General features: G+C 37.5%; 1 protein-coding gene, 1 non-coding gene and 1 pseudogene across 2 annotated transcripts; 1 reads left to right on the forward strand and 2 right to left on the reverse strand.

Annotated features, from left to right (window-relative positions):
• Nucleotides 1-639: 639 nt before the first annotated feature.
• On the reverse strand, nt 640-7,312 carry LOC131782644 (dolichyldiphosphatase 1). The gene is made up of 7 exons (XM_059099388.2): nt 7,108-7,312; nt 6,847-6,947; nt 5,778-5,959; nt 5,143-5,256; nt 4,208-4,336; nt 3,157-3,246; nt 640-2,398 (listed from the first exon to the last, which is right to left on the reverse strand). The coding sequence occupies exons 1-7, from the start codon at nt 7,310-7,312 to the stop codon at nt 2,344-2,346; spliced, it is 876 nt and encodes a 291-aa protein (XP_058955371.2). The 3' UTR covers nt 640-2,343.
• Nucleotides 7,299-15,851, forward strand: LOC131782643 (uncharacterized). Its single transcript, XR_010717208.1, has 10 exons — nt 7,299-7,571; nt 9,433-9,483; nt 9,931-10,103; nt 10,496-10,697; nt 11,088-12,915; nt 13,269-13,388; nt 13,968-14,052; nt 14,131-14,260; nt 14,632-14,755; nt 15,569-15,851. It is a non-coding gene; the product is annotated as an uncharacterized protein (transcript).
• A 1,464-nt stretch (nt 15,852-17,315) lies between these two features.
• On the reverse strand, nt 17,316-19,613 carry LOC131782632 (uncharacterized; annotated as a pseudogene).
• Nucleotides 19,614-22,884: the final 3,271 nt, after the last annotated feature.

The following is a 22,884-nucleotide window of genomic DNA, read 5'->3' on the forward strand; positions in this document are numbered from 1 at the left end:
ACGTTAAACTTATCTAAGTTTCAGGTCACCTCTGCACGTGAACTCAGATCTAACCAATGGTAAGGTCTTACTAAAAGCAGATGTTCTTCAAAATATGACCACTCGAAATTAATAACGCTGCAGAATAAATGGTGTTAATCGTCTTTGAGCCAATTTGTATCCAATTTATCACAAAAGTTATCGACACGTACCTAAAACCGCATTTATTTCACTAGTGAGATCTAAATTTCGAGTTGGAAAAGCAAAGAAAAATTTCGGGAGTTGTTTTGTCTCTGTCCGCCTCGGTAAGAGTTGCAACGAAAGCGGGGAAAGAGATTGCAAGGAAAACCAAAAGAATCCTCCAATTCAGTGTGTGACTCATGGTTGATCATTGGCAGACTCCGAATGAGAAAAACTCTTACTAATCTGGCGATAGAGGGAAATTGAAAAGTAGTCTGAATTTAAAAAGAGCTATTTCAAACAGCAACACTAGTTCCAAACGTTAACCGTGGTTTTGCAACGTGGTTTTCGAACCCTCGATAACTCATTCCCCTCCCCTCTTCCTGGCAAGAAATCACGAATCCGAGGAACCAAGGTTAAAATTTCTTATTCTTCAACTTGGATAGAGTAGTGAAGTCACAAATTGTAAAATTTCTCAAGATAAAATATTTATTATTAGAATTTTTGTTTGGTACTTGTTAGTGATTTTCATTTGACAAAAATAACTGACCCAAAAATAAACGCTCACTAACACAATGCATCAACACTGAAGATAAGCACAATCGAAGTCAAGAAAATATAACTTACGTGGATCAATATCAGTATCTGGGCAACTGCCCACTTACCCCCCCCCCCCAACTCAACACCAGTCAATTGATTACAAGTTAGGGTTGAGTTAGGGGAGGGGTAGGTGGGTAGTTACCCAGATACTGATATTGATCCACTTACGTTAACTCGAGACATTTCAATAAATCCTTAAAACAGCAGGACATACCAACATCACAAAACCAATCAAATAAAACTTGATAATACTCAAAGCTCTTAACTTACTTACAATTTTCACTGAAGCGATTGGCACGTCTTATTTTCTTCAAAAATAGAACTATTCCTTATTTGCAACGCAAATAAAAAGTAAATATATATATTTTTCTCAAAGAGACCACTTATCCCCTCCAGAGAAAGTTGATACTTCCAATTTAAGGCAACAAGGAGGTCCATGTAAAGACATCGATCGCTTCAAAAGAAAACCAATTTTTTGTAAAGTGGACCCAAAATCCCTCTACAGTAAAATATAAGTCACATAAAATCCCGGCCAATTGCATTAAGAAAACGAAATTGTCAATACCATGTGGGTTACACCAACTCCTTCTTCTTTAAATTCCTTATGAAAATCATTAATCTACCCTAGCTATCCCCAAAATACTTAGCCAAACACTCCCCCCTCCAAATAAATTGTCAAATTTTGTCCCTCGGAAATATTCTTTCTACTTTCTGTTATTTAAAATTAAGGGACCAATACCTCCCTTGGCCACCCATATAATTTTACTATTCTCTTTGTCTCTATTCAAATGACGGTATTAACTACTGAATAAATCATCCACACCTCAGTGTATTACTATTCTACGCGACAGAAATAAAGAAAAAAAACAACATTAGTTGTTTATAATTTGTCTCGTTGAATTACACAAGAACAGAAAAATTCTTTGAAAAACTGCCAGCGATTAAAAAGCCTGTAGTTGACTATTGGTCAGATGTAGACAGGCATGAAAGCAGAAGATGAAAAAGAGTGAAAGTTGAAGGGGATTTGGTAAAGGAAAATGCTCCTCAATCTCCCACCTCTTTTTCTCACTTCACCTGTCTTTTCTTTTCCCTCCATTTAGTAAGTGCCTTAAAAATGCAGGGTACCAGACAATTGGAAAGATAAGCACACTAGCACAGCCTTCCAAAAGAAAGCATGTTACAAAGAAGGCTTGACAAAATTGTGATGAAGAGGCTGATACAAATGGGTTAAAATTCTGTCAGATAAGCATCTTTTTTGCAATCAATATCTCCACTGCATGTTTGCTCTAGAAGTCTGTCAATAGTTCTTCTACTTTATACCCCCAGTTTCCTTTGGAAAGATTACTGAAAGCATTTAGCATCAGAAACAAAATCTGTCAAGGAAAGAGGATGCAAACTTCGACAGTTTTGCTTTTAATTTAAGGCTGGTTACTTGTAAATATCCTAATTAATCTTAATTAATCAGTAATTAGGATTTACTGAAGATTGATGAGTTCTGATAATCGATCAACAGAGGAATCTCCTGTATTTCCCTTCAATTTATGTTTTGCTGAGCACAACCTTGCACAGACCTCATCTTTCTTTTCAAGAAGTATGAGACTTAAAATAATTGTTGTGTGAGCCTCTTCTTTGTCGTTTTCTAATAAAGAAAAGAAACAGAAAAATATTTGTTAAGTGTTCATATTTACTGTTGTGCAGCAAATTCACTTTAACAGAGGCTACTGTAGCAACAAAGGATAGACTGCAATAGTACAGGTTTCAAGTCTAGATTGTAATGCATCAATCAATTTGAAGCTGCAACATCCCTCCCACAAGCAACCCCCAGGGCATTTAAACTTTTGAAGATGGGTTTGTCGAAATTCCTGCCCACCATGGGCCAAAATTGCATTCAAATGCCCCAGTCAAGCACAATTTTTTATAAACAATTCTCTGTGTGATCAAAAAATGTTGTAAAATCAAAAGTCACGCATTCCACTGGTTCAAATTCCCCCCCTCCCCACCCCACCCATGGAAGGTTCAAATTCCCCACTCCTAGGGCATGGAAAACAGTAAAATTCCCATGGGTTGTCCAAGGGGAAAGGAAGAATGTTGAAGCTTCAAATTGATTGGTGCATAAGAAATGCATATTTTGCTTTAGGGCAGAGAGGCACATGTACACTGTACCCTCTAAGTGACTGCTTCAACTCAGTTCAACTCAATCAGAATCCTATTGTTTAGACAAAGAAAAATACACTTTACTCATCAAATAGAATAACGCTACTACTCATCATTTAACAATTATTTATCCTCTGATCAAAAGATAGAGACCTCTGACTAGTGTTGCATCAAAAGTCACAAATACCTAGTAAATTTTAAGGATTTTGAACCATGGTTGTAATGTGCATAAATTACACTTACTTCATTTCTGTTCTTGACTGTGTATATTCAAACCACATGACTGATGGGATTAGCGTTGAATCACGGATCATTAAGTATTCACTGATAGGCCTGTTAAAAATGAGTTGTATAACAAACAGCAAACACTCTGAGACCATGTCTCTCTTGGTTATATTGTGGCCCACTAAAACTAAGCTAAATGTATAATTGTACTTATATACATGTACTATGCAGGTAATCAAATCAATTATAGAACTATTGGACTACAATTTCCCCTTATCATTTGAAATCTACTTTACATGTAAGTAGACAAATCTGTAAAGATCATTACATCCTTTCCATGGCCAGAATCTTAGTACAGTTGAATGCCAATAACTTGAACCCTCAGTAACTTGAATTCCCTGCTAAAGGCCTTAACGCAAGACTGATTTCCCTTAGATTTGCCTCATATAGTATATTTACTGTAATTTTAACCCCTATAACTCAAAACCTCAATAACTCAAAACCCTGGTAACTCGAAGTGATTTTCACTTTCCTTCATGGACTTTTCTTTGTTATTTTACCCTTGATAACTTGAAGTTGGTTTTCACTTTTACAGACTAATGAGCCATAATATTTTGCACTGGAAGACTATTTTTCATATCAAGCATGTGTCTGAATAGATTTTTCAAATGAGATTGAGTGCCAAACATTCTGAAGAGCAGCTACTTTAGAGTATTTGTGGTTTTCTTACATTTTGTTTTGTTGTATTATGCTCTTACATTGCTAGAAATCTTAAAATAAAACATGTATAAGGATAAAACCTCTTTAATCAAGTGTTTCTGGTCTTTTTGTTCAAAACCCCTATAACTCAAAACCTGTGATAACAAAGTTGGCAGTTCAAGTTACCGAGTTCAACTGTATTCAACATTGCATGTGTTGTAGCTCCATCTTAATACCAGGAAACAAAATGTGTACAAGAATTTGTTCCATAGATCAGAAGTTCAAAGAGATTGTGAATCAACTTTTGCAATTACATGTAAAAGGCTACATGTACAAGTCGTGTACTTAATATTATATAATTGTCACTTACCAAGTTGTTACAGTTGGAAAGATTGGTGTGAGAACTGTCTGTGTGAAAAGAAACCAAGCAATGCCAAGTCCACATCCCAGCAGAAAGCCATAACCCACTTGCTGTGGGGTGTGATATCTGAGGTATATTCTGTAAAATAAAAAAAAACTGCAAACTTAAGTATCCATTAACATTTTATCACTTGAGTGTTACATTTATCCTGGAGACAGTCTGGCAGTGTAGGTGGAGCTCTGGAGCAAAAGCTCTACCACTGAGTCCTTGGTGAGACATTGTGTTGTGTCCTTAGGTGTCGTGTCCTCAAGTTTCCAGGGTATGAGGTTGGTAGCAGACAAGCAAGATTTTAAATTGAATGCAATGAATCGTCATATTTGAACAAAAATACATTCATTTGACAATTATTGTTTTGGTAAGTATTTCTGTGAAATGGCAGATAATGTTCTTTTGAACAGCCAAGAAAAATAAGCAGACTGGCTTTTCACAAGAGCCCTCCGGAGGGAAGAAGGGGTAACCTGCAGTGACAAGCATCTCATCTAAGGAGAGTAGCAAGACCCCCAATTACTTAACCCTTTGACCCCTAATAAAGATCCAGCATCTAATTTCTCCCTACAATATCCCCCCAAAATTCTACATTAAGGTCACAAGAATGAAGGAAATGATCACCAACTGAAGAAGCTCTTGATTTTGAAACAAATTCTCCTGGTCAGAACCTTACATGTTGGAAATTTATAGAGGACAGTATGGAGAATATGCACTCTGATGTTAGGGTGTAAAGAGTTACAGCTGAAGACACTGAGATAAGTGGGGTACACTGTATGAGTAGTTTTAATGTTTTATCAAAAATCAATACTCTTCATCATTGTTAAGAAAAAAATACTGTCAGAGATTTCTGACAGTAATAGCAACCTCTTTGAAGTGACCAACATACTGTCACCAACCTACTAAATCCAACAGCAACAGCAGCCAATACAACACCAACTGCTAGTACATGCCGCCATAAGTTGTCTATTAAATCATCCCATACTGTGGTTGCTTGAGAAAAATGTAGAAGCCTGAAAATAGACAAATGAATTTTTACTTGTTTGTCAATAAAATGAGGTATTACTGGCAAGGCTTTGATAAAGATATTCCTTGAGATAGGGATTAATATTTACCTGATAGAAACTTGTGTTTTCTATATTTTTTGCAACTCTCTCTCTCTTATGGATAGTTTTCTTAAGGTCAGACCTGCACTAGTTTTCTTGCAGTTACATGTAGCTGCTGTTTCCTTGTAGGACTAGCACCATTTATGTGCATTTGGATAGCAGTGTCTAGTTTCCCACTGCACATTTCATTTTGGAGCATATTATCTGTTTATTGTGAAGGGCTAATGCTTCGGAGGGCTAACGCTCGAAATGTCAGCTTTTTTACCCTTTATGTCAGCTTTTTTACCCTTTATGGTGGCTAATTTACGTTTTCAACTCAGTTGTTAACACTAAATTACCTGCTATACTCTCCCACTGACGCAGCACCACAGTTTCTTTAGAAACTTACCCCTTTATCTATTTTCATTAGACCCTGAGTGTTTGCTTACCTTACATATATAAACAGGACAGAATACACAGCAAAGAAAGCCATAAACTGAGCATGATCTGATGGCATTGCACTTCCAGAATGTGCAAACACATGACCCCCACATAGTCTAGGATATGCCAAAGAGTGTTTCACCACCATGTTAACAAGTTCATTCATTAAAATTCCTCCAAAGAATGTCATCTGCAACAGAAGAACCCTCTCTGTCAATGTAAAGAAAGACTGTAAGTAAATACATACACATAATAATACAGGGAAAATAGGCTGATATAATTTACTTAAAATGAGTCATAACTATTTGCAAACACGCACATTTGGTGCATGCAAAAAAAATTAAAACCAGACATTCTTTGAAGCTTCTTACAATATCTGGTGTGCATAGAATTTTAATCCTTGTTGAAAACCAAGATATTTTAAAGTCCAAAGTAACTCACATCTTTCAATAATCAACCACTGGGCCTCACCTGATATTAGTTTTCTTATCATATCATTACAGTGGTACATATAGCTCTCAACCATCTGCCTTTGATATTACAGATGCAAGCTTTGTACAGGATGCTTGGCTCATTTCAAATTTTAGTTATTTATATTACTTGGCTAACCTGTGAGATGGATCAGTGTAGCTTATCTAACAAAACCTTCAAAGTTGAAACATCATGATTTGCAAGGATTTACATCTTCAACAAGGATATCAATGCAAAGTAGCCCTTTCAAAACTTGACTTAAAAAATAGTAAATATCTCTCCTCTCCCTTTATGTCTTCACATAAGATTTACAGGAAATCATATATAGTACTGATGTGTGTCACACAGATGAGTGACATTGTCAAGAAATGTTACCCTAAGACAGACAAGAATTTGTTGATAGGGGATATATTACTGCAAGGCACACCAGTAAGATACATGTACCTTCTAGACTAAAAAATCGGTATTGAACCGGTTAATACTCATGAGCTGTAATTCTAGGAGTAAAACACTGTAAATAGTGACGTAAAATTACATCTTCTATCAAAGACGACCTCTCTTCCGGATTTCAATCACAGTCCATACATTGAAAATAAACCAACCTACCGTGTGAACTTCACGTCGGAAAATTATTAAAGTAATAAAACCAACCACGATAAATATAGGAAGCAGACTACACCATGCCAAGATCTTCCCCGTAATATCTCCTGTAACGTATAAGGAAAAATGACATGAGCTGGTTTTACCTTGTGGGCTTATATAACCGTACCACATCTGAGGTAAAAACTTAACATGCTTGCAGCAAATCCAATAGCGGGTTGATGGTGCTAAAAAAGACGACAGAGGTCCAAAAAATTATGTTATTACCTTCTGGATATTCCACGTGAGTGAGAGATATTGTTTTCCATTTAACATTGTCTCCGGCCAAATCAAAAAGGTAGGAATCTTCACCACTTTGGCAAGACTGTCTTAACGTGTCTTCCGCCATATTGAATTTCCCATGGTGCTTAGCAGCATTTACTTCCATGATGCTTTGGAAGGCGGGAATTATCAAGATGGCGTCTGAATCCATGGAGATATGGTAATGCCAAGGTTTGAAAACTGTCTAATCCCTCTTCGTAAACTTGATATTTTGATGAACAACGGGTCTTGAAAAGTTTTAGTTCATGGATGCAATCAGTCTTAATGACGAAGTTTGCTTAACTAAGAGTCCGAGAAAGTCGAGTGCGTCAAGTACAAGAAGCTGCCCTGTAACCGAGAGATGCAGACAAGAACTGGAAGATTATGATATCGAGTTTGATGTCAGGCCTCCGAGTGGTACAAACCATCAGGTAACTTATTTTTATGATTGGAAATGAAATACAGCCGTTGCTACTTAATCGAGTAAGCTGCTCTACGCACCAGTTCGCTTGCAAGATGCAAACGAAAGTTTTTAAAGTAAAGAAGTAGAAATAATTTTTTAGATAGGTCTAATTTGTTGACACTAAAAATCATGATTTAACTTTACCTACAAACTGTAAATCTCAAATTGTGATTCCCGAAAATAAGTGTTTTAACGACTTTAAAGGAAACGGTTATGTTGCATCGGTAGGCAAAGTAAACAGTAAGTTACTTATTTCCTAGAAGTTTATTGGAGGATTTAAGCTCAATTGAGTGAAGCACTAATAGAGATGTTTTGAAAACCTGGCGTTTCGATGGTTAGACTAATGGCAAAGTATAATAAATCGCCCAGTAAATCGAAACTTCATTTGTTAAACTTGCTTTTATGGTATAGTTACCATTAGTTTCTTGACCTAGTATTTCAGAAAATGACTCTGCCATCACTAGCCTTGGTACTGTAACCCACCATACCTAGGAATTTAACAATCTTTAATAACACGTTTTTTCATCTAATTGATCAGTTGAACCTTGTGTAGGTTACTCAAAAAAAAAGAAAAGTTTTAATATTGATACACTAATTTTCACTCACAAATACCTCTGTAAACATTTTAATAGTAATGTTTATTACTATCAAAGGCCAAACTATTGAGAGGATATAACATTATTTTATAAGTTGGGAAAGGTCTCATAATACTGAAATTCAAAACTTAAAATTACTGATTCTAAATAGAATAAGGAATTGGTAAGATTCCTCATGGGGACTCAGAATTTTTTCTTTGTCCCACGCTCATGACAAGACAAGAAAACATCTTTTTTTTACTTCTTTACCAAGCTCAGAACATATCATCTTTCCCATTCCAAAAAAAAGTCTGAATGCCTCTAAGTGGTAGAGCACCAGAGTGCTGATTCAAAGGTCTGAGGCTCAATTCCTTATGGGGACTCAGAATTTTATCTTTGTCCCAGGGTAGAGACAAGAAGAATAAACATCTTTCTCTAAGTTCACATTAAGTCCTCAAGCTTAAAGCTTTGGATAAGTACTATTTACAGCTATACATTGATTCTGTCAACTGAACAAGGGGGAATTGGTTTCTATTAGATACCACTAAACTGTAGAAAAATCCACCAACAAAACCACAAGAAAAAATTCAATCAAAACCAAAAACTGCATGTAATATTGTCAAAAGCGATAAATTTTCACATCACAGTGTGAAAACCCTAATTGATCTATTACAGAGGTGAACAAGTGGAGCAAAAAGAGATTTTGAGGCTATGCAAAGTCTGTAGAGGTGAAAAATTGCCGCTCAGATTGAAAAGGAACTGGAACCCAAACAAGAAAAACTGGAAACCACATTGGAAACCAAATCTGAAAACCCATCGGTATTTTTGAGGAAAACTGAAACCAAACGCTTATTTGAAACAGAAAATCTGTGAACTGCAATGAGCACCAAAACTGCAAAACCTAAGTTTTTTGGCACAAAAATGAAAAAACAGATCTAAAAAATTGCCACAACCGCAAAACAGAAATCCCAAGGCCCTACTCCTGTACATATTTTGATGTAAACTTTATTTTATATTTCACCTTACTTGAAGATTACAAAAAGGGTAGATGATTTTGAAAATTGGAAAAATGCATATTTAGTACATGTACATGCAGTCTACTGTGTGGGGACATTATGCAGTAGGTGCCATTATTCCTAATAACTAACCTTCTGTGGTATATGACCTGTTCATCATGATGGTAAGAAATCTCTTTGGATTTTCTTTATTTGAAAGTGTAACTATTGGTGTTTCTAAATGTTTTAAACTTTTCAGCAACCAGGAAAGCACTTGAGCATAGACACGATTTTTCAGAACTTAGCCTTGGTAAGAGTACATCTTTTACAATGTTTTGTTGAAAGTTGTTTATTTAGGGCTCGTTAATAATGAACCCATGTAAATTCATGAGCATTTTCAAATTCACTTTCATCTGTCTGTCTTAATTTGGGTTATTGTGATTAAGTTAACTGTTAATTTACCCTTAATTCTTGAATTGAACTCTTAACGTCTTCATGTACAAAGTTCTACAATTCTTGTCAGGGATTATATAGACTGACACTTCGAACTGGTTGTTCCAGTAGCACTTTGTTACAGAACATTTTTGTAAACTACCTGTACATGTATTTCCATTCTTTAATTGCCTCATGCAAGAAATGTCACCTCCTCAAAAAGAAATTCCTTGCATAAATGAACATGCTTCTCACATGTTATGGCAGTTGCTTAAGTTATATTTGGTGGTTCTGAAAGTTAATACCACTCTGTATAATTTTACAGAAAATTCCTCATTAGTTGCTGAAAGTGAAAGAGATCAATCCAGGTTACCGAAAAGTTTATCCACCTCTCGAAACAGAATCAGACACAGCAGAGTGCAGGTCCCAAAAGGAAATTTTTACATCACTTCTCCTTTTAAACAAGGGCCAGAGAAAGATGTGAAAGGACCAGTTTTGGTAAGGTTTTGGTCAGAGGTTGATTTTACATGTAACTGGTGACGTAAGTCTCTAGTAAAGCTAGATCTAAATGGCTATGTTCTTATCTCATTATCAGCATTAACATACATTAGGGCTCAGTAACTTTAAATTCAAAATACCACTATGTTTGAAAGCCTCTAACAGCTTCCATTTTAACTATTGTTGGTTTTGCAACCTAAGAGATGCATGCTTTACATAGTGTTCGTTAAATCTAGTTGACATTTCAGAATAAAAAAGTTAATACTCACCCCCTTCCCTCTCCCTAAGAAGCTCTTAGTGTGATATCCCTGGGATGGAGTTAATAAGCACCTTGTGGGTTGTTTATGTGGTAATGGGGCACATCAAAACTCATGTTCTTCTATTGTGTGCAGGTCATTGATCCTAGTCTTGAATTGAAGCAGCGGACCACTGCTGGAGTTGAAAAGATTAGGAAGCAGCTGGAAAGGACAAAACGCACTAGAAATATGATTCTTCCTCCTGCACAGTTACAAAGAGGTCACCTTAAGGCGCTTGGGCGGCCTATGACAGCCTCTGGTCCTCTCGTGAACAATTGTCAGGAATTGTGGCTGGTAAGTCTGTGCTTTGTTTAAGTGACCCTAAGCTTACTAATACAGTGTAGATGGAATTAAGTAGATCTTACATACTGCATAAATATCAGAGTTTGTCTCTATATACTGTGCAATTACGATTCTGCCCAAATGCACTCGCTAGTACCCGCTCTTCAGCGCCATCGCAAGTGCATGAGCATATGTGCACTCAAACGGAGACAGCAAATAGAAAAAATTGATTGTACAATTTTTGTTTTAGTCCGAGTGGTGAGAACATGAGCGAGACGAGCGTAAAAGAGCAAATTTGTGTGAACCCTCGCTAGCTCGTTTTCGCTCTAAGTCTCTCGCGCTAGGTTTAATCGTGGGCCTCCTATGCGGGCGAAATATTATCTGTTTTATCTTGTTTCGTCTTCAGGTGCACGACGGTATCATAGTTTTGCAAGAAGGCAGACCAGCCCTTCACTAGAGCGTGTCAAGTCCTCTAGAGTGTTCTCAACTTCGGACACAGCCTTACCTGCCGCTGCACGGCTTAGAAGTCCTAGTCAGTTATGGCGCCCAGAAAGTTCCATTCATAACACTTCCTGTGCATCGTCTGTCAACGAGAGTAACCGCCACAGTGATAGTAGTTTTTCTGAAGATGGACTTAGTGATGACAGCATTGATGTGGAAAATCAAGCTGAACAAGTAACGGGATTTAACCAGGATGTGAATGAAACTGAGGAAAAGCTGCTTTCCCCTATAATAAGAACGAAACTCTTGCTAGTGGTTGTAAACCTTATTTTGATGACACAAAAAAAGAACACTCAGACGACGACAGCGATGAAGGCGAAGGTCGATGGCACGACAGAATCTTCTTCCTGCTGATTCCACCTATGAAGTTGATCGAGAGCGAAGTAATAACTCTGACTGTTTCCGAAAGGCAAGCGATGAGAAAACTATTACTTCTCAAGGGAAGCAAGGACAGTTAAAAACCTATGGGGACAGGGAAACCAAGGGAACTTCATATTGTGAGCTTCAGAATGAATTCTCTGCTGACCTCTTCAATGATCAAGTCGCGCCAGAAGAACACAGATAGGTTTCCTCCAGAATTTCAACCTCCAGAATTTCAACCAGGAGCTGAGGAGTCTTCTAGGAGTCTAAATTCTAATAAAATCATTGATGTTCATATAAGGGTAGTCTCCAGAAATGGACGTACATGCGTGGGAACGCTTGACCGGTCTAACAACGATATTACTGGTGATGAATACCTGAATAGCGATAGCGATGCCTTAGATTCGAACAGGATACCTTCGGCGGATATTTTTAAAGTACTTGGACTCTCTGAATCTAAGCACTTCTGCAGTGAAGCCTCGGACTCCTAGAGAGGAGAGACCAAAGGCAAAAAGGGTGCAGTCTGCTGGTTATACGAGACAGACGGCTGCTGCTCTCAGTGATAAAACGCCTTTGGTAAAAGGCAGCAAAGAGCCAAGACCACCCTCAGGTAAACGAATGGGAAATAGAAAAAAGAAAGATAAAACTTTACGTGAGGTAGAAAATTCAACCACTGTTACTTCTATGACAACTGGAAGAGCTAATGACTTGACAAAGCATGCAAGGGAGAAGTTACCGGTTATTTCACTGAGCAGTACAGAAAATATTGGACGAGCAGAATCAAGATATGACTAGTGTTTTGTGCCTTGAAGAAGGAATGTTCATCGTCCAGCATCGTGGCTGTGGCAGCGAAAGAATGACGAGTAAAGGAAGCGATAGTGATAATGTAAGCGATATTGCATCAGCTATTAAACTGGGAAAAGAACATGTAGAAATGTCAAGTGCAAGTCTTCCATAGAAAAGACTCTATCTTTTTGCGAGAAGCCGGATAAAGGCTCGAACGGTGAAAAGTCTCCTCGAAGTTCCCAAACAAGTGTGTTTGTGACTATGGACGATAAAAGTGAATATAGAGGTGTTAACGCTTTGGAAGATAGCAGTTCTGGCGTGGAAACGATGTCGTGTGTGACAGGTTCATCTGTTTATGGTGATACTATCGATAAAAGTAATTATAGCACTGAATTGGGATGGAGTTCAAGTAATGAGAACTTATATCCTGTGACTGATGGACAACCGTATGACGAAGTTGATGAGTGTACTGATAGTATCATTGATGACGATGATGATGGCGTTGATGCTGGTTTTGTTGAAGACTTTGGCAATGATTCCACAGAATTGGAAGTGGTTGCTAAAACGATGACTTTGTCCGAGTCAAGGTTCGTATATTTTCCAAAGCATTTTGTGCCCACTGAAATACAAAATAGAAGCTCTCGTAAAAGAAGGCTGTTCGAATAAAAGTGTCGTGAAACAAAAGCAAATTACAACTACTCCTGCAAATCAGCATCTCATTCTAAGGATACTTTTCACAATTCTCCTCGCATGTCTACGTAGTACTTTTTTATGGGGAGAATTTAGATGCTGGACACTCTTAGGAGTGAGAACTACACTACACTGTATCTTATGTTAGTCATCAAGTATATCGCATACTCCATGTACCACTTTCTTCATATTGCTTTTGGCTTTTAAAATAGTGACGCGAACCTTTTCTTTTTCAAACATTTTGTGTCAGATATGATGCGAAGAAGAAGCCCATTGCACCGATTCCACCCCTTTGCTTCAGTATTAACGCTAAAGCCCCAGAGGGTCAGTTGTATTACTTCGCCTATGGACCAGAAATGAATCCCAACAGGTGAGCAAAGAAGTCTGTGCAGTTCACTGGGACTAAAAAAAAAACATATCAGTGGATCCTAATTTTTTCCTGAATGGCTTAGTTTCCATAAATTTATGATCGCTTATTGGTAGTAGATCCAGAAGTACTTATTGAAAGCTCATACGTTACACTGCTTTCAAATGCAATTGGGATTTGTTCATTCCTGCCCAAGTGACTGTAAAATAAAAATAGAATGCGAATAGTGATGTGCCGATGTTCTTGTTTTAAAGACTCCTTCATGGACGTGGTGCTTTTTCTTATTGACTTTTTTTAGGTCAAGACTTTGGGTACAGTTACGGCTGGCATGCTTCACCTCACCCCCTTCCCCCCCCCCCCCTCCTAAACCCTTCCCACCCACTTTCCTCATTGCATCTTTTGTTTAATGCTCCCTTTTGCTGAATTTACCCGTAAGAAACTCTTAACGAGAGCTGCATGGAGTCATAGAAATATTTAATGAGTAGTATAATCTTTTTGGCAAAGTAAATACCACTTCCTTAGTACAAAAGACCGTTTTCTACAGAAAAGTAGTGTACTTGCTTAGTTTTTTTTCTTTCATAGGATGGCCATTTACTTACGTCGAGAGCCCAAGACGCTATTGTGGGGTATTTTGTTTTGGATTCGCAGATTCGATTTAACAAGAGGGGTAAGTTTTGAGACCGTAAAAACAAGGATTAAATCGCCGAGGAAGACTCAAACCCATCATTTCAATTGTTATTTGTAGGTACATCTGACGAGGCTGGCGGATTTCCCTAATATGGACTTCTCTCCAGGACACTCGGTTGAGGGATGTGTGTACGCGATAACAGACACAGAACTGAAGATGCTGGATAACTGCATGGGTTTATCCTAAGGTCAGTCCAAGAGCCAGAGACATTCCTGTTAAGTATTTTATTTTTACTGATCAAGTGTGACTCTGATGAATCGTAAGACTCCCGCTTTTACAATTTATGTCAATTTATTGTACATGAACGTGAAATATAGAGTTTTTTCACCCACATAAACCAATACAAGGGCTTTTTTTTAATCCAACGGTACATAGCCTTGGTGCCCTAGTTCCTAGTTACCCTTTCAGTTTCCTTTATGGATTTATTATATATTATTATTTATTATTATTATTAAATCATTATCATTATTATTATTACTATATATTTATTATTATTATTATAATTATTATTGTTATTATTGTTGTTGTTATCATCATCATCATCATCATTATTTGTAGCATTACACTCGAGTGGTTGTACCGTTTTGGATGCTGAACTGTGCCAGTCCTTCTGAACACGGTGTCGCTCAGTACTGTATACCAGCGGTTTCGTATATTGCTCAAGATGAGTGGATCGTTAATGGTAAGCTGTGGAATATTTTCATTTTCTACGTTGCGTATATTGTAACGGTAATGCCCCTCTCCCTTAGTCATTTTATGTGCCGTGTTAAATCATTTTTCCGAAGGTTCCTAACTTTTTGTTTTTCAATAGTTTTTTAGATAATTTTTAATGTGGGTATCGTTTGTTGCCATTTGAATCGTTTACTACACGGCATTTTGGAATAAGTTCAAAGCGCTATCTTTCCTTGTTGGTGTACCTTTTCGCTCTTTGCAATCTACCAGAAGCACACTGCAAGACCAAGCTGCTGTCAAATTTCTTTTTTTTTTTTTAAATTTGATCATTGAGGACTCATATTTTTCTAGATAATTTGGTTTTATCAACTGAGTTAATAATGCAAATTGGTCATCGTAGAGAGTCTCTAAGCTGGCGTTTCGAGCGTTAGCCATCATTCGCTGTTCATTAGCCCTTCATGACGAAGGGCTGACGTTGGAAATGTCAACTTAGAAACTATTTATATTTACGGTGGCCAATTCACATTATCTAATCAGATCATAAACCAAATTATCTTGTTATACTCCCCCACCATACGTAGCACCACAGTTTCTCCAGAAACTTACCCTCTTTATTCATATTTTTCTGTTAAGAAAACGGATCCTACGAGAATGAAAGATGGGAATTTATGGAAGTCTACGAAAGCGAAAGATACCGATGCACGCACATACTCAAAACTACTAACGTAAAGTACTTAACTTTTTGCGACAGTTGCATATTTGCCATCTACATGTAAAGATAGATTATTTTGCAAAGAAGTCTTTTTATTTTGTTACATTGTAGATTCATCACAAAAGTTGGAGTGTCGCTACAGGCGTGAGCCAAGGTTTGAAAGCCTCAGACATACTAACACCTAACTACGTCAAATTCTTGACCGCCCAAGCAACCACCTAGCACCGATGTTGGCTTAGAATGGAGTATTGAATATCTGACCTCTTTAAACTTTAGTACGATCTTCTATAAGCAGTCAGGCGTATTGATCCATACTCGTATTTCTGTCTTGTACAATACCTCCAAACATCACGCACATGCATAACTACCGTCACAACCAAGGTGGGGTGGGGGGGGGGGGGGTTCACTTCATCATTCTGTCTTTGTTTTAGAGCGACTCGCTGAAACTTCCAAATTCTCTTCAAAAGAGCTACGTAACAGTTAATGCTATTCTGAGTTCTTGCGATATGCAAATGACCTAAAAATTACCATTAAGTCCTCGTCAGTCAGTTTATATCTAGCAGATATCAGTTAACCTTTTCACGAATTAAGAAAGAATGTAATCTTAACGAAAATACTTTTTACCTGTAGTCGATTAACAATCACGGAAAGGATGTCAATTATTGTTTTTACTTGTTTTTGACCTTCTAGAGAAATGTTTTCGTTAATCTCTGTCTGTATCAACTACGGACTCTAACCCATTTAGGTCCAAAGTTGGTGAAAATATTCTTGATGTCAGGTTTCGCATGATAACAGGGGTCCCAATCTCAGCAACCAGACAGGTGTTTTCCTTTGGAGGTTGCTAGGCTTATTGCCCTGCAACAGCCCAGGCAGTAAGTCAAGTCCCTTGGTGGAGTGTGGTTGAGTTAAGAAGGCGGGAGGGGGGGACACTTATCCATTGACTATGTTTTCCAAAAAAGTATGTGAAAAAAGGATTGAAAAGCACCAAAGAAGAAAGGCTCCAGTTGTCTCTACAGTCTTCTCAATTCTACGTTTCTCCCCTGTGTCTTCTAATCAATCAAGTTCTACTACGGCTAACTTCTAGTGATACCTCCTGGCTGACTACCCTGAGTACACGCATTTGAATACTTGTTAGGGGAACAGAACCTCTCATTTTAGAAAACTGTCCTAAAATACGTCATGACATCAAAAAATGAATAACAAGATACTTAATGCTTCTGAGTAAACGTTCAATCTTCAAATGATAGAGCGTCAAAAGGTACAGGAACGTTATTGAAGGTCCAAAACATGGACAGTAGGCAAATCTAAACATTGCCACTATGAGAAGTGTGTGTTTAAGAATTAAGCCTTATTGTGGCTAAGGACAACTCAAAACTTTGTCCGCGGCCTTGCAGGGCCTTGAGTCGCAAGGACTGCATAGGGATTTCAAATCAAATGAACGTAAAGAAACATTATTGATACTTAAAAACCTCGATACCCGAACAGAACAATCGAAGTAAGGAAACTCCATGTCAAGGCTAACTCTAAACAACCTGGAACTTTAACGAATCGAAACACATCTTAACAACAGAAAATGGACCGATGAGCAAGGTGGTCAGTAAACTGTAGTGATTTTTTATTTCCTTTATTATGCATTCATAAGTCGAGGTTGAAAACTCGGCCCCATAAATAATTTGTTACAATTTATAACTTACCCGCAGTGAGTTGCATGCGTCAAAAAATTAAACCTTTGCATTAAATAAGTACAGTTTTCAAAGTAGACTTTGAGAATGTAATAATTATATTTCAACAAGAATAAATGATTTGTTTAAATCGATCACTAGAATTTAACTTGACCGCTATCAGTCCATGGTGTCATTTAAGACAACTTCCTATTGGCTTCAACCTTGTGCGAGATAAAGTCTGTTGTCTGCATTATCATGGCCAGCCGTCTCATGTAACTTGTGAGCTGCGCTATTTCGTGACTGAGGTCCTGGTAACGAGTCTTGCTACCAATCGTTCCCTTACTAGCGACTGAGGGGGGAATGGTGACGTACCATTGAGGTAGAGCTCCTATCGAGTAACAGAAACGTTTAGCTGCAGTTATAGCGGCACGTATTAAAACGGCTGACAATTGGAGAATTCATAACAAAGGTGATCGACAAAGTGTCGGGCTAGCGCTCTCCTAAGTGGTTCAAGATCTTCGACAATTACGAAGAAATATTTGGAACGAGCTGTATTTTGTACATTAGAATCCTCTTTTGATGGAATTATCAATTGAAAAAAACGAAACAAAACAGCTCTACTTACCGTCAATTGCATGCTGATGACAAGCCCCCCCATGAGGTTGATACCGCGTTTACACACAAATTAAATTTCTGGTCTGAATTTGAGCTTGGAATTTGACCCAAAGAAGATAGTAGATTTCTAAGTGTTCCAAGTCGAATGAAAGTCTCTGAAGTACCTGTTAAGAAGGAAGAGAACATTATGTTGTTGGTGAGCGATTAGAACTTGCCTAAACATTTCCCAGTAACTTTGTGACATTGACAAAACATCATTGGTAGAACTGCATCACTACTAGTCACGCTGTTTCCCCTGTTCATGTTGAAGGAATTGTAAGGACCGATAAAAAACATTGCCTATTTTAATAGTCTGTTGGGCGAATAAGGAGAATAAAGAAGATTTGAGAGCCAACTTTCCCATTACATAAACAGCACACTTTATGATTTTTCTTACGAGGCGTTTCACCTACTTAATCTTGGCATTTCACCCAACTTGACCGCGCTCTAGGATGATCGAGACTCTTATGAGAGGCACAATATAGGGCTGAGGTACTATTTGGAGTGGATATTTGGTAAATTTGGAAGCACAGTTGTTAGCTAAATAGAGAGTCCATCAAGCTTCGCTGAAAGAGAAGAGATGCAAGGAAAATGATTCTGTAACTACCGTAATCCCATAGAAGAGATGATGGAGTGTGCCATTGAGCTGTTGAAATTGATACTGCCCTGAGGAAAATGAGACAGAAAAAAGGAAATTAATTTATGAAGAAAAGGCCATCTAGAATTAAAGATGAATTTGTGTCAATCTGTGTGTTTAAACAAAAGAAAAAAAAAAGAAATAGTCATAAGACAATATTCCTTCCTCTGCAATAAAATTTGAAAACGAAACAAACTAGATTTAATCATATATTTAAATTAAAATATAGTTTGATGCTTGGCTGTTAATCACTTTTACGTTCTCTCTGATAAGCTGCCACAACTTGCGACAATTGCATATTATAAAATCTTTGAGATTTGCATTAAATCTCACACAGTCTTCATACCTTACAAATTTTTCCTGAGTTGTGTTTAGGTGTTTTGTGACGTTCTTACACCAGTCGTCTAAGACTTTATGGGATGCAGGGATTCCAATTTGCACTGCCCCTACCACTGCAGGGCCGGACAGGGACCTCCTGGTTCGTGGAGTGGAAGATTTAACGCACGATAACATGACTATCGTGGTTAAAACCAAGAGACTGATAGTTTGTACCACGTTGACCTGCAATTAATTAATCAGTCAATTTATTAGTTGCCCTCGACTTGTCATTGAATCATTCGATCAGCCAGGTTGTTGGTTACCTCAATTAGCCTGTCAATCTGTCGTCATTCAGCCCTCGGTCATTAAGTCAGCCATTTAGTCAGTCAGTCAGTCCCATTCCGGTTTATCTTTCAGTCACTTAGTCAAGCCAGTTAGTCAGTCAGAAAGTAAGTCAGACAGTCACGTCAGACAGCAAGTAAGCCAGTTAGTCGGCAAGTTATTCAGTCAGTCAGTTTATTAAGTTCATCAGCAATCAATCAGTCAAACAGCTTCAGTGAAATCCGTTCGATCCGTCAGCCAGTCAGTCAATAAGTTAATCAGGCGTATGAACCAATTAGTCGGTCAGTTATAAAAAAGTCAGCCCGTCAGTTTATCTGTCCCTTTTCAGCTCGTCAGCTCGGTTCAGTCGGTCAGTCAGTCAGTCAGCCAGTCAGTAAGTAAGTCCATGCAACCAGTCATTCATTCAATCGATTAACTCAAACTTATTTATTTAATCAATCGGTAAGATCCATCAGTCAGAAGCAAAAACCCCTTTCCAAAGTACGGTAAATGTCAACCATACAGAGTTGACAACATAAAGGTACGTCACAAGCAAAACCATTTCGTAACTTAAATTGTCCCATCATCTGCCTCATAGTGAAACGTAAGGACAAATACCCAACGCATAACTGTAGAAACACGTAGTGAGTGGTCCGTCTCTTATAATAAAAGTGTGATGGTAACTTAAGGTTGATTTTCACAGGATAACGCGTACAATAAAGATCGAAGCAAGTCACTATGAGAACCCTTAAAATTTCTCACTACTTTGTAGTAGCTGTAATAGTTTTATGTTTGCAATACCTGGCATACTTCCATAAGTAAGTCTGGATTTCTCCGTTCGTCAAGTATTCAAATATGTAGAAAATTTCAGAGATATCGATCGCAGTATTGAAGTTACGCTTTTAACTCGCGATGGGCCTTTTTTATATGACTTTTTGTTTAATCAAAGGTTTAATCATCTCCTCATATTTAGGCGATGAATTAAGAAAGAGCGAAGCGTTCAAACAGAAGCATATTCATTAATATCACACAATTCTTTTGTTGTCAATTCTGTCTCTCAGGGGGAGTTTGGTGTTTAATATTTGCTAAGGAAAAACCGGAAAGATTTCTGTTCCTTGTTTTTAACTAGTAAACCTAGCCTTCACTAAATGGGAATTGAGACATCAGTTCATTTAGTTCAGTTCAATTAGTTCTGGACATTTTATATTTCTCAGTTTCAAAAAGGTTGAAAAGCGTATCCTCAGGGTATTATATTATTCTATGTTTTGGACCACTACTTTATTCAATTAAAGCAAACAATCTCTCCTCCATCCAGTATTTCCTTGATCGTACACATCTGTATGTAAAAAGACTCTCACTCGCGGAGGGTAGAAAGACCCAAACGGAAACGAAGTAAATCCTATTTTTGCGGTAAAACTTCCTTTTCCGAGAGAGCAAGCTACGTGAAAACCTCCGCACTTGATTGCGACATCATCTACCGTGTCACGGATTCATCGAAACACTTTTCGGTCTGTCTCCTCATTATTCCCGTCCCATCTCTGAAAGGAATTACTTCACTGTTTTAACGCTCGTATAAATTCTGCTTAGTTGCTTTTATGACATCGTCTTTGAATCACCAACTCTACAACCACTCCATCGTAATTATTCTTGTTGTCTTCTTGTTTGTTTATAAACTATTATCTTTATGTTCTAATATTAGGAATAAATTGTTTGACAATTTCTCCCTACTTAAAGACGATTTTTTGCTTAACCATGAATCAAACTTATAGTGAGGATGTTCTACAATTCTGTGTCTCTATGAGGAGGATTATTAGAGAATGAAATTAGCCTCTACGCCTTTTTTTAGAATGAAATCAAAGGTTCTTCCTCAAATTTATCTCGAAATCTTTAGCTACAACAAACTTAAGATGAAAAGAAAAACTTTGTCAAATGTATTGGTCATCGATGGGACAAACGTTAACAGCTGCTGTCCTTGAGTCGAGAAGGGACTGTCTTAATACTAAGATAGAACAATTGCTGGGAGGGTCCATACCTTTGATTACAATAGTACTTGAGCTGATAATCAGCTCACGTAAGCGAATATATAATGACGCAGAGTAATTGGCCATTTTCATCGATAACAAATAAAGGAAAAGAACCCTTCTGAAACATTCATTTTGGGACTAGCGGGAAAATTCATCCCGCCGCTGGAGGATTTCGTTGTCGTTGAAATCAATCCAGTTTTGCTCCAACTAAGTCTGTACTGGAGCAAATCAATCCATATATTGAGCATGTCAATTAAAGAAAGGAAATTACATTTTACACTTGAAGTTGAGCAATCTCTTACGTCACGGAGAGGAAATATATCGCAAATGTTTTTCCATGACTAAGTTGTGAGTACAAATAATCCCCTAGAAATTAAATCGATCTTAGATGTTTTTCCACGGACAAATCATCGGGAAAATTTTAATCCTTTGAAATTCATGCACTTGTTGATCCGTCAAAACAATTGCTTTCGTTACTCATTGATTTTCTCACTTTTTGTGAAATTGTGGAGCGTAAAAATGTTTGACAAATTCGCGGAAGGACCCCATAGCGTTGGAAATGCCTCTATTGATAAAAAGTGACTAATAGATTTATTTCTTAAAACTTATTTGTCCTTCAAAAAAACTCGACTGATCTAGGAAAGCCACAATACTTGGAGAGAAAAAGTTTCGTTCTGATTTAGTACGTTTTGTCTTGTTCGTATCGGCTGGGCTAACAAAATCAACAGCGAAAATCGTTAAATGCCTTCCGTTTTCCGTTTGTTTTATCAGATTCTCTCACAACGAGCGAGATAACACCAGAACACTTCTCCTTAACAAATTTTTCAACAAAGCCGGGAAACGCTCGAACTCATTTAAAAAGCGGACGTAGTGTCGTCGACACTAGTTAAGTTATCTGATGGTAACATGATATGTAGGTATCATCGGAAAAAAGCACACACGGACTGTTAGAAAAATGAGAATTTGAAATAACTGGGTAGAGTAGATAGGAACAAAGTGAGCAATTTTGGCCACGTCACGTTCAAAACTAGTTCACGAGATGTTGGAAAAGAAGTAAGGAAGTCACTGACGAAATGAAAATCGCACGCGTGATCATGTTTTAAACGCACTCTGGCCAGCAAGTGGAATCAGGAATTTTGAATATCGCTCGAAATGTAATGTGAATGAAATAAGATTTCTTTAAAACTAGAGGTGGAATTATTTCTATGGAATGACGTCCATAACTAAGACGGAATTTCCTTGTAAATCTGTAGTGTCACGGCGGTTTCATAGTTAATGTTCTCAATGCAAGAACTTTTCGCTGAAAACTGACCATGTCGTGAAAACGCGGATGCGAAGTAAAATTCTCATTAACCGCAATATAACGAACAACAAGCGTTTAAAAAAGTGTGTCAGAATTTCTTGAAATTGGCGTATAAGCTATCTCGATAACTCTTTTGCCTCTGTTACATTGCGGATGAAACGGAAGTAATCTTTGTTGTCACTTTGCCACTACATTTCTTAGAATCTAAATTAAGTATATGACAACTATAGTGAACTGCAAAAAATTAACTAGAGCCTTCTACAAGCGCGAAATGATTCATGAAAGGCTAGACCATGGCTTGTTTCAAATCCAAAACATTGCTTAAACTAAAGTTAATAAAACCTATGGTCTAATATTAAATTCCACTTTCGTTTACTTATTAGTAGGGAGTGTCAAATTACATAGCGATGTTCGTATCATATTTCTTGCTGACTTTACTTATTGGATGGGAAGTTACCGGGTTTTTTAACGTTCACTCATAAAACAAATCATTATCACACGGAACC

This window comes from Pocillopora verrucosa, chromosome 4 (genome assembly GCF_036669915.1).
Source record: "Pocillopora verrucosa isolate sample1 chromosome 4, ASM3666991v2, whole genome shotgun sequence".
Taxonomy (NCBI): domain Eukaryota; kingdom Metazoa; phylum Cnidaria; class Anthozoa; order Scleractinia; family Pocilloporidae; genus Pocillopora; species Pocillopora verrucosa.